The following is a 12914-nucleotide window of genomic DNA, read 5'->3' as shown; positions in this document are numbered from 1 at the left end:
ATACGAGTGAACTCAAGAAGTGAAGAGTTGAGTACTGTTTCCATTGAAACCAATGGCAAACCTTGCTACTTTTCTCTGGAATGCAAGTTCTAAAGTTTTATTTTCATACTTAAAACGATACATCATACAAATTAACCAATTATGGAACTCTTTTATATGCTAATGCACTTGTTAAACATCAATATAGTTACACATTTTTTTTTTAATTTTCAATGATAATTAACAAGAAATTCTGTATCTTTTTGGTCTGAGAAACAAAAACATTTTGTAAACATAGAGATTAAATAAAGTCCTTAGGAGAATGTAAACATGCTTTTATCAAATAGTAATTAAAGCTAACAGTGTCTTGCACAGCAGAATGTAGTTGTTCTTGGGTAACATCAGTTTTGCCATAGAACTTTTCATGCCTTGCAATAGTTGAGCTTTGTCTCAATTATTCTGCTCACTGTAAATTACTTCTTTTTTATTTTTGCAGATAATAAAATAAACCGGCAAAAAAATAGTCTAAGGATTTATTGAGAAAACCCTTATCAGACAAGCACATTTACTTTGCATTCATATCACCATTAGTCATGGCTTCTGCTGAGTGAGTCAAAAATTCTAGAAGCATTTAGTAATGGAAGACACTTCTTCCTGTTTTTATTTGTCTGGGTATTTTGCCTTGCATTTGCTTGGGAGACATACATTTTTTGTTAAATTCTACTGTTGCTTTTTATTTTTGGTGATTCAGTATTATTGTAGGCAAGCTATTTCCTTACTTCACTTTCATTTCTGGGGACAGGGTGTAGCCCATCTTGTTTAGTGGAATTTTGACTATGACTCCAAAGAAGTGTTTTCTAAGGGATGTTGTTTTCTTCTGGTACCAGTAGCTGAAAGATTTTCCTCAGATGGCAGCTTAGACACAGATAAAAGAACGCGTCTTCAAACAGAACTAGAAAATGGATGCACTGAAACTCAAAATTTTGATCCTCAGACTCTTGTGTAATTGCTAACACATTCTAGAGATTATGAAACAGTATAGGCATGTTGGGTTTTGACATTTTTTACAAGGTCCTTTCAACCTTGTCTCTTTTTCTGTTATTTTATCTGTTATTTTTTGACAGAATGCTCCATCACTGAGAAGAAGCGATTGAGCGCAAGTGATTTTTAAGCACTCGGCTAGGAAAGGGCACTTGCTTCTAGTTCTTGTATAAAAGTCATACATTTTACCTGAAACATTTTGGGGAGAAAATACACGCAACATTCTCTGTGATTTGGACCAGAGCTGAGGAGTCATGATCATGATGCTGAAGACCTCACATATTTGTTGTCATTCTTTTTTGGTCTCTAATTTGCATTAATGTTCTTTTTGCAGTTCAACCAGAGAGACAGAGATCTTTCTTCTCTTACTTCCCTCCCTCCTCTAGTTTTCTAGTAGGCAGGTACTTAGGGTACAAAAGATTTTGGGTCGAAGTCCCTTTAGTATGAAGATGGTTGAACCTGGCTATTCTGTGTCAGAATTCTGAACACTGAGCTACTGTAGATAAGGAGACAGTACATTGATAGGAAAGCATAGATTAGGATACGAAAGGAAAGGCTACATTTTAATGAAATTGATTATATACCCATTTTGCAGTTCTGGATTATAAACTCCAAATGGAGGACCCATCGCTTTGCAGTCTGGTTTAAGATCCTAAATCTAAGCAGAGATAAGACTTAGGATAAACTTGCCCTTTCTGTATTGGCTAGTTTAGGTGGCTCCCACTGAGAAATTTTCATAAAGATCTTGTTTTGAGATATATATACACACAACTTCACATATGTATAGGGAATATTGACACCTTACATGGTACTCTGGAACTGTTTTAAAATTTATTTAAGTTAGGCAGAGATGCTTCAGTATTAAGCATACAACAGTAATGTTTGGATCACTCAAGTCATTTTTTTGAAAGTGAAAGGGTTTTTATTATTTTCCCAGTTACATACTGACCTGTTTTGGGCGCATGGAAGGCCTTTGGTCTGCAACCTCTTGAATATTGCTTCAGTTCCACATAGTATTGTTTTCCAGTCAGAGTTTTGTCTCTACAGCTGCTTTCATATGAAAGGCAGTTCCACATTTGACAGGTTTAGCATAATCTGTAAGGTTTATGCTATCAGAAACTGATTCTTGTCGAAATACTGCAGATATGCTCACGGGATAAAGGTTAATACGCCAATAGGGAATTCTAAAACTATACTTGCAACATCTCCTGGTCAGATGTTGAAGAGGGACTGATTTGGGGAAGGTCTTTAGTTTTAATTTTGTTAGCACCACAACGGGTCTCTTCCCCATTCTGCAGTTGTGCTAATGTAAATGACAGTTAGTAGTCAGTAGCAAAAAGGAAGAACGGGGGCAACCAATATGAAGAAAGAGGAGGAAAACAGAGGTCATCAAACCTGCTTCTTTTCAAATTACTTTTTCTAATTCAAATTCAAATTAGAACAAGTAGAGGATTGATAAAAGGAGCAAAAACTAAAACTGGGAAAACAGAATTAAGATGTAAATATGAGAGGAGAGAAAAGCATGCATTGCAGGAGAGGGTACAGTATTTCTATCTGAATAGTCTGGTTTCTGTGAAATCCAGTAAAGCATTTTCCTTCCCATACATGTCCATTGTAGCTCAGTAGTCTGTAAGTGAGGTGGAGAAAGACTATGTACTAAGATCATATTAAGAACAGAGTTCTACTATCAATTTCTGAAAGGCACACTCAAGTTTTTTTCATGATAGCACTACCTGTTTCAGATGTTTCTTCTTTGCATCAAAGTGCTTTTCTTAAACCTAACCTGAAGTCTCATATATATAAAAGTAAATAGTAACACCATAGCCTAAATATAAATAGCAAAGGAAATCTACTTTCATCAAGTTAAAACTTATAAAAACTTGAACTTAATGAAGCAACCATCAGTCAGCTTATTTGTGTTTCTAAACGTTTTAAAATTACCGTTATACTCTTGGGAAAATCATGATTATTATTTAATTATAAGACCATAAATGTATTCTCCTGTTTTCCATAAAAACATTTCTGACACTTTTATTGACTGTTTACTGAGATTTTAATTATTTATTGATGTCAATATTTTTTTAGTGCACACCAAAGTGTGGCCCAGGATTCAAACACCGAATTGTTCTGTGCAAAAGCAGCGATCTTTTAAAAACTTTTCCAGCCGCACAATGCCAAGAAGAAAGCAAGCCTCCGGTCCGCATCCGCTGTAGTTTAGGCCGATGTCCTCCTCCTCGCTGGGTTACTGGAGACTGGGGACAGGTGAGAGAGTTCGTAGAAGTATTGTGACTGAAACAATATTTTCTGTCAGCTTTTGTCCTGTTTGTCTCAGATGATACTTGTTTACTGAAATATGAAGGATTTGCTGACAGCAATCTAGTTTCTACTGGATGAGTTTCTGTATGCATCTTTTTAAAAATTAAATAGTCCTTATTGCAGTCTTTTTGGAAGGGATTTTTGGGTACAGCAATGTTGTGAGGTTTAGTATTTTTAAAACACATTTAGCTTCCTTGAGAAATATGATGGAAATAGAAAGCCAATTCCTATTCTAGTAAGAGAGAGATAAATATGCATCTCCACCAAAAAATTTTGAGTTCTATATGCTTTTACATAAAATACGCTGAATTACCAGACAGGCAGCTAAATTGTTACGGGACAAGCTGAATAGTGCTGCCATTATGTGGTGTTTCTAAACATGATATACTGAGTTTTCTTCATTCGTTATGTCTTTGCATCTCAATTACGATCAATAACCTCTTTTTAAAATAGTAAGTGGATGTTTCAGGTTCTAAGTTTGCTGCGTGACTTGCCACTAATGAAAATAAAACACTTTAGTTTAGCTAACCAGAGGACAGTCATTTGTGATATTACAGTCTAATCAGCTTTTCTTTTACGGTAGTTGTTCAGATGCGCATTTATCTTAAATGGATACTGTACTAAAACCATTATTTAATTGTAGAAATTAAAAAATGTTTTGAAACAGCAAAGTATTTTTGTTTGAAAGATAGTTTCCTTTTTCATTAAAAAAGTTCTCTGGCAGATTTGAATTCTTGTTCTCTTTGGTTACTCTTTTTTATTCTAAAGTGATTATATCTCTCTTGAAAACATGCACTTAAACTCAGACATTGTATGTGAAATAGTGTAAATTATTTTCTTATATGTCAAATCTGAACTGTGTAGGGATTTTTTTTAACATTACATTGTGTTTTATTTTCTTTGGAAGACAAGTTCTTGCATATACTGTCAAAAAAGAAATATTCTAAACTGTTTTATGAAAATTATTTTCTGTATTAACCAAGTCACTTCAGATGCCTGTCTTCTTTAAAATTTGTGCATGTGTATTGTTCCTGTTTGCTTTTCTGTTACCATATTTTGTATTTAAAGATTGGATCCAAGTTGTTTCAATTTTTAACTTTCTTATTTTTAGTGTTCTGCACAGTGTGGTCTTGGGCAACAGATGCGAACAATACAATGCCTCTCATACACTGGACAAGCATCCAGTGAGTGTCCAGAAACACTTAGACCTCCATCAATGCAGCAGTGTGAAAGTAAATGTGACAGTACACCCATTTCCAACACAGAAGGTAAGTTTGCCATCTTAATATAATTTATTCTGGAAAGAGTAAAGTGACATGGTCAGTATTACTGCATTAATTTATTAGTAAAAGTCTGCATTACATCATCTCAGACTGTGAATGAATTTTTTACAATTATTTTCTAATTAGTCAGTGTAGTTCAAAGGTGAAGTCAATAAAAACCTGCATACAGGTTCTTTGTTTAAAAAAAACCCTTTAAAAATATATAGCCTAAGTCATGGACAAAATGCTATTGTTTTGTGTCATTAATTTATTTTTCCAGTCTCCTTATTGGCTCAATGGAAATGTCTATAACAGCAGGACATGCTTCTCATCCACTGACCTACCTGCTCCATCCATGGTTACCATAACAATGTAGCAGCAAAAATAATTAATTGCATGTTCATTGAAAGACTGGGACCACGGATTTAATGCTACACAGTGCTACAAGCCTGTTATTATGCTTTGAACTACTTGTCAGCTTCTTCTAATTAACTTTTAATTTCTTGGCTTTATAATGCCTCTTTGAAATAATTAGAGTATTTTTTACATGATACAGTCTAGTTTAATCAGACTATTAACCATCTTCATCATAACATATTTTTGCTAGAGTATATGTTAGATAATAATGTCAAAATAAGCTTATTGATGTTTATGAAAGGCTCCAGATCTGAACTCATAAATTGTCCAAGCCAACCTATTAGGAAATGCTGTCTTCAAAGTAGAAATGGAATGCTAGGCAGTAAAACCCAAAAAGTTTCCATATTGATTGTAAAATTTTTGAGTGGTTGCTCACCAGATGAGTATATTTAATTTTCTATGGAAGGGGAAAAGGAATAAAACATTACCAAAACACTTGTGTCCAAAAATCAAGAAAGATTGCACAGCAATGATAGTGCTTTTAAAACAGTTATTCCCTAAATTTTGAGTACTCAACCATAATGTCACTAACCCAGCTCTTTTTAGCATAACTAATCTTTGTGCAATATATAATGGAGTATCTTTTACACGGGTTTTCCAACTACATTGGAGTTCAATATCCTTTTTGTATGGAACAAAAAAAGGCAAATTTATGCTACAGTCTACTCTGATTTGGTGTTTATTCAATACCTACTGTATCCATTCAGGTTCATGCCATAGATTCAAAATTGTCATAAAATTCTGTCAAATGTAGATGTCTGTGATGAAATGGGAGCATGCTAAAATCTTGCCAGAAATACACTCACCGTAGCTTGCTGCTTGGAAGTTTAAATTTTAAATAGGAGTTTATAATCCTATGCTGTAATTTGAAAAACATCTTCATAATAGAATTTTCTTTGGTTGTTTAAATTCCCATTTGTATGTTTAGTGCTCTCAAGTAATCTTGATGTGATGATTATCGATCTAGGAAACTTTCTGCCCTTTAAAGCTCAAAGGCTAAGTGATAGTTTATTTCCAAACACAGATGTTGAGTTTTTCCAAAGTAAGCAAGGTAATAAAGTAGTTATAAGTGGGTATGATTTAGTCCCAGATGCATCTTAATTTCAAGATGACAAGGTCATATTATTTGTAGTCATAATGTTAGTATTATTATTCTTCAATATTATCAGGAAAATATTCTAATCTCCTATAGATGAATACAATCAGGAGATTTCTGTGTGTGATCTATGTACCCTATGTGGCTGTGGACATTTTTACAGTGGAACTCTGTAGGGTAACTATGAAAAGTAAGCTTGTTGGTAATAGTGTTTTTCAGGGACTTACACCTTCATTGGAAAATTTTTGGGATCCACAAATAGAAAATGTTGAAAATCACTTACGTAATATTCCAGATGGACTTCAGCTCTTTGGCCTGCAGTCTGAATGGGCCAGGCGTGAGCCAGTGCCTTACTGACAGCCATGCAGCCTCATTAGCGTGGTTAGTAAGAACTGAGGGGAAAAAGATACAGCTCAATCTCTTCCAATACATACAGTTCCCGATATGTTGCCACTTAGCATCCCATTTTTGCTTATGTCCTGCATTTCAGGTATTTACTGGAAACCACCAATTATTTGTAAGTGATTAAATGGCTCAAAAGTAAATGAAATCTGAAAGTTCATTTAACAATTTAAAATACCTGCATCCTTTCAGAAGAACCTTGCTGCAATCCATGAAATACTAAGGGTGTCCTATCCCAAAATTAGACAAAAAATTTTGTCTTCGAGGTATTTTTTCAGTATTTTTGCAAGTATTTCTTAAATATATGTTCTAATTTATACACATTTCAGAGCTGCTATTAAATAGTGACTGTAAGAAGCACAAACCAAGGATTCGCAGAATAATGTGCATGTATTGCACATTTTCTGTCTTAAAAAAATCCTCTTAGACACAAGAGGAGGTGATATCTCTTGTGTTAGTAAAGTGTTAGCCTTTAAACAGAGAGGCATATCTTTTTCAGCATACTAGAGATGATGGAAGGCTTATAAGTTTTCAAGAACTGACTAATCCTAAAAAGCACAACTATTTTTGGAAAGATAATACTTTCTAAGAAAGAAATATTTCTGTTCTGGTATATCCTTGTGAATGTATTTGTGAGGGAGGCATACTGTGCCTGTGCGCTTGCTTCTGTCTCTCTCCAAGTGCAGTGGGATGTGAACTGTGTATTTGAGTTCCGAGGAAGAAGTCGGGTCTCTCAGAAGGAGGGTTCTGCCCCGTGGGTGTGCATGCACGTAGCAGAGCATACCTGCTCGCATGTGGAGACATCCACATGCCACCTAGAAGCACTGACTCATGCTTTGAGCCCCACTGTGGGGCAAAAGCAACTTCAGCAACAGGTCATTGATTTGCTGCAGGGTCAGACTACCTGAGGGGATACCCTTCCTATTTCAAACCCCAGCAAACCTCCTGATTCCCTTTACTTGCCGAACTCTGTTACTCAGAGCCTATAGAACCCATTCAGCAATTTCTGGGCAATTTAATTTTGCTAACCCAAGAGAAGAGCATACATGCTTTTGAGGAAGCTTGAGCCACTCTGCAGTATAGCGATCATGTTGGTAAAGTTCAGAAGCACTTTCTTGGGGAAAGTACGGGTTGTTTACATAAAATAAGAGGGATACAGAAATAGTAAAAGAAAGTTACGATATATCTTGTAACACTTTACATCTGCTTTGTTTTCTTTAAAGTCTTCATTGATGATTTAGAATATTGTAGATGGGATCTTGATGGGCTGCCACTGATGAGGGTAACATTGCATTTGCTGCTGTAAGTGAACTACAGGAAGCATGTACCACATGATTTGAAATGCATTCAGAATTATTTTATTCTCTTAAATACATATATGTCTGCTGAATCTAGACTGCTAAAGGTCATCTGAAACTTCACCTGAAAAAATATTTCATCTATTTTTATGTCATTTCAGTTTTACTTTTATTTTCTCTGACATGTCTTTGCAGTCTCTTTAGCTGAAGGCACAGTGACATTCTGTGATTTTATTACTGTAATATCATAATATTGCCTGATCTAGCCACAAAGTTCAGGAAGGAAGAGTTTGATGCATGTAGCTTACTGAAACTTATTAACAGTAGTTACTAGGAACAAAATAGGCTCTGCTAAACCTCTTCCAGTCACCACAGTCCTATGAAGAATAGGCTACTTCATCAGCCACCGTATCTATTTCAAAACTGATTTTTAAAACAGAAGTTGTGGGCAACTTCCAGAATATTGTCTCACTGCAGTCCAAATAGCATTGGCTGAGCAAGTTCCAGTTTTAGTCAAGAGGAAGAATAACTTAAAGAAGCATGAAATAGGATAATTTCAAATTGTGTACTTTTAGCAAAAATAGTTAGTGGCTTTACCTGCATTTAACTAAATACAATGTGTATGAGGGTTATTTTTGGGATTGAGTGAACTTTTTACATCTCGTCAAGATCAAGTGAGCCTTTTTATTCCTCACTTCATTTATAATTCACCATCTGTCTCTCACAAACACAAGGACCTGAAATATTTCTGGAAAATATTTGACCTCATTTGGGAAGAGTTTTTGAAACTCAGTGAAACACAGTGACCATGTACGGTTGCTGGTAGAGAAATGTGTCTGTTTCAACCAGCTACCCGCAGTGTCTTTTCTCCTGGCATCCAATTCTCTTTCCAAATTGAGAATTAAAAAATTAGAAAAGTAGTACATAAAATGGCTAGGTGGAGTAAAAATATTACAATGAAAGCACTGTCTGTGTCAATGATATGAAAGTTTAAATCTTTTCGTGACCTGTACTTATCTAGCTAAAAGCATGCATATTGTCAGTATGCATATTCCTATTATCAGAAATACCGTTCAGTACAGACTCTGAAGTTCAGCCTCACTACTGCTTTCCTAAGTTCAAATACTAAAAATTCTTATTTGCGCTTAACTTGCTGTTACAGTGTGCTTGCAGCATGAACGCGCTCTCCATAACTACCCGTTTCAGAGCAAAAATAATGTACTAGGAGATTGTATGTAGATGGAAGGCAAATGGGATTAGCTGAATGATTGTACACGTTGGTTGTGTTTGTTTCACTATTACTTTTTTTTTTCCTTACCTGTTTGGTGTGTCTGTTGTCCCTTTCATATTTGGTTTACAGACATCTCAGAGTCAGGGACTGTTGTTCTGTCAGGCCTTGGAGCAACAGCATCCTGGCCTTCCTCCAGTCTTCACTTCTAGATATCAAATCAATACAAAATACAATAGTGGTCAGAGTAGTGCTAGTTCATCTCCTTTTTATTCACATTTTCTTTATAGCTGTTGTACTTTGAGAAAAATTGTAGGAGGAAGCCAATATCAAATGCAACCTTAAAAGAGTAAAAACTTACAGCATTCTTTTGAGACAAATAATTTTCTGAGAAATGAATGTAATTTCATTTTTCCCATCACTTAATTTTTGCAATTCAAACTTTTGGGGTTTACTTTTTCTCTTACACATCTTTTTCATCTTCCTACATGTGAAGCGAAGCTCCTTGCAAAAGTCCTATTTTAGTGTCCGTCTGGAAGGAACTGTGTAAATGCATTTAACTGAAAATCCCCTATTGGGCATCTATCACAATATTCACTCCAGCGCAAAGGAAATCTGCAGCAGCAGCATATGAGCTGTAGAACTTCAGTGTACCCCTGAGCTCTCAGATACTGCTGCATGTTCAGCTATATCAGAATTAGAACTGGGCATGGACCTAACTATTCGATTCCCTATTCCCACCTTCTTTCGACACAAAGGAAAATGAGCCAGAGGAGAACCACAACAAATTCCAGCAGTGCTCCTGTAATATATTCCCTCACGTCCGTTCAGATACAACCTGTGTGGGACAGAAAAGAAGGAATCCTTCGTCTGCATGGTTGAGCTCTTGTTCTCCCTTCCTGGCAGAGTTACCTGCCAGTATGACAAGGGTGGCTGAGGCAGTAAGCCCAGCACATAGGCAAAACACAACTATGAAAAAAAAAGCTCTTACATGTCTATTACAGGCATAATAAATGGTTTTCCTCCTGCATGGCAGAAATAGTGGATGTGTGGAACCAAGCCTAAAGTATAATCCACCATTTAGTCCAGTCACTGAACTCACACTGTTGGTGCCTTTATTTATATCACTTGTCACTTTCTCCATCCCTGTTAGCTGCAATGCACATTCTATTTCAAGGATTCCTACAAATGCAGAGGCATGGTACCAAATAGTGCGAATCATGTTAGATTTTGGATAACCTTTCATGGATGGATAAAATAACTCCTGAGAAAGAAGCTATAAAAGTAAAAAGTATTGTAAGAAAAATGACTCACATTTCCTAGCTGTCTAAAGTGATCATTTAACCCAATAAATGATAATTCTTCCAATACAAAGTGGGAATACTTCTAAATGCCTGGGAGAGAAGCCCTGCAAACATTTTTATGCCTTTTTAAAATACATTATGTGCACTAGGCTGGACTAGAAAAAGTAGTTACAAAGAGGGCAAAGTGGATGGATAGAGAAGCAGCATGTTAAATGTCAAATTTTCTTTGTACTTTAATTTTTATTTCTGATTTTTTCTCTTTAATGCTCTACATTATTAGAGTGCAAAGATGTGAACAAAGTGGCATATTGCCCACTGGTGTTGAAGTTCAAGTTCTGCAGTCGAGCATACTTCAGACAGATGTGCTGCAAGACCTGCCAAGGACATTGACCCACAGAAAGCACAAGAATGTGCCTTGTTATTATCGTTGTGGAAGAGTGTCCATTGAAGAGAGCCACACAGCGCAATGAGATTGACGTCCTTGCAAATGCATTACCCTGTGGAAAACATAACCACTGGTCAGCCCCAGCTGACAGGATTTCAATATTATTTTAACTTCTGTGAAGTGGGATTTATTCATCCAAAGTGCTGGACACAGTATAAGGAGGGCATGCCAAATTGGAAAGATCCACACAGCACATACAGAATAGCTTACTGTGGAACATTTGTGTTCCTTTGACTCATTCCAATAGTCTGTTTACCTCCTTGGACCATTAAAATAATTTTTATTATGGACTTAGCAATGACACTGAATCCATTTGTATTTAAAACTTTTTAAAATGTAGCTGTTATGACTTGGTCTACTATGGAAGTAAAGAAGAATCAAAAAATGTTAAGTCATAGCTTAAAAATGTTAACTATTTTATCTCACGACACAGCACCACAATTTAAATTATAAAATGAGCTTGGAAATGTTATTTAAGGAGCAGAAATTAAAAAAAATAATATGTATTTTTCCTTCATTCCACCTAATTCCCTTTGGGGTAATCCGTATTTCCTGAACACTGCTGTGAGCCATATATAAAGCTATACTAAATAGAACAACCATAAGGGACTTAGTTTTAAGAGGTGCAACAGTTATTGCAGTGGTGCATGAAATACAAGTGTGCTATGAAACAAAATGAAATCCGTGTCGCAGGTTTATAGCCATCTTACCATTGTACAAGTGAAGCTGAGATTTCCACTGAAAGGGAATATATTCCAGTATCATGGAGTAGGCAGACTCAACAGTGGTGAAGACTGTATTGCCAGCTCCTTCACTACTACTCTACAGGTTGCTTAGAACTTACACTTTGACTCCACCTCACTTTTGTTTACAACACAATCCACAAAGAAGAAACAACTTTGTGGGCATCCAGATCTGGTTTACATGTTACTTTTGGTTCTGCAAAACTAAGAAATTCCAGTGCAAAAGATAAGCCTACTGTGTAATTGCAACAATCTTTTGCAAAGCTGGAAGTTGAAATGGATTCCAGATGTTGCCTTCTTTGATACCACAGCAGAAGGGCATTTGTTTATGAGAAAGAATACTTAAATGTGCAGTTCAGGAGACCACATCCAAGTGGGCAAGGGTTACAACCAAAGAAAAAATGACTCGTGGAGGTATTTAGGTCCTGTTCACATGAGAAGTCAAAAGTGTGCTTGAGCCAAGATGTCTGTTGGACTATCAGGAGTAAGGCATACTGGAAAAGAGGTGGTTGAAATGAAGTCTGGCCACTTTCACCTAATGGCCAGGTACATATTTAAAAGCTGGACCATATTTAAAGCTAGGGGCAGCTTCCAGCATGAGACTGGAACAAACTCATGCCTCTAGATTAGTAGCTAGATGCCTTAACTATTCTGCTGCCATACTCCACCTATTTCATATTACCATATTTTTAATATTCACCAAATACTTTGCGTTTTTAAATGTGAAACCAAACTACGTAGGCAAGACACATTCAAAAATTTACCATAAAAAAGCTAATTGTTATGTTCCTCTTCCCCTTCACTTTTCAGTAACAGACTCAACAAGGAGATAAAGGAAAGCAGGTACTTGTTTATATTAATATATTGTACTTGAACACTTGCATTTTGCAGCAGGTACGTGATGAATGTGCTTTTGTGCCCAACTATGCCTCCTTTGTTGTAGTGCAATTAAAATTATGTGAACAATAACATGTTACAAATTCTAACTCAAATGGCACTTTTAAAAAAAAGTACTCTTTTCAGTGAAAAATAACTTCAGAATACCATGAGATTGAAGTGTACCAGTGTATTTTGCCAATAACAAGCCAAATGTGTTGCACACTATTTACTAATGTGAATTAGCATGGAACAATAGATATTGTTAACAGGACTCATACTATGAAATCCCCCCAACATTTTGACAATCTCCCTGTGGGGTTTTGTGTACCCCATGTATTCGTGACCATCAAATTCCTGTCATCTGCTACCTCTTGCCAATATTTCCACTTCCATACGCCTGTGACCAGTGGAATTCATTTTCAGTTGGCTTGCGTGTATTCACATATGCTTATCTGCTGCTCTCATCAGCGTGTAAACAACTCCTGTAAAACTGACACCAGCAGA

The 12914-nt window shown here is 36.0% G+C and overlaps 1 protein-coding gene across 1 annotated transcript in view; it reads left to right on the top strand.

Annotated features, from left to right (window-relative positions):
* Positions 1 to 11276, top strand: part of LOC104295732 (A disintegrin and metalloproteinase with thrombospondin motifs 6) — a gene marked incomplete at its 5' end in the record, with an annotated part of 138058 nt that extends 126782 nt beyond the window's left edge. Inside the window, 3 exons of the mRNA XM_009895511.1 lie at positions 3106 to 3282; positions 4448 to 4604; positions 10624 to 11276. Coding sequence (XP_009893813.1) covers positions 3106 to 3282; positions 4448 to 4604; positions 10624 to 10733 — 444 coding nt within the window. The remainder of the gene's footprint in view (positions 1 to 3105; positions 3283 to 4447; positions 4605 to 10623) is intronic.
* Positions 11277 to 12914: the final 1638 nt, after the last annotated feature.

Source organism: Charadrius vociferus, unplaced genomic scaffold (assembly GCF_000708025.1).
Source record: "Charadrius vociferus isolate BGI_N301 unplaced genomic scaffold, ASM70802v2 scaffold581, whole genome shotgun sequence".
Classification (NCBI taxonomy): Eukaryota; Metazoa; Chordata; class Aves; order Charadriiformes; family Charadriidae; genus Charadrius; species Charadrius vociferus.
This window is presented reverse-complemented; position numbering and strand designations above follow the sequence as displayed.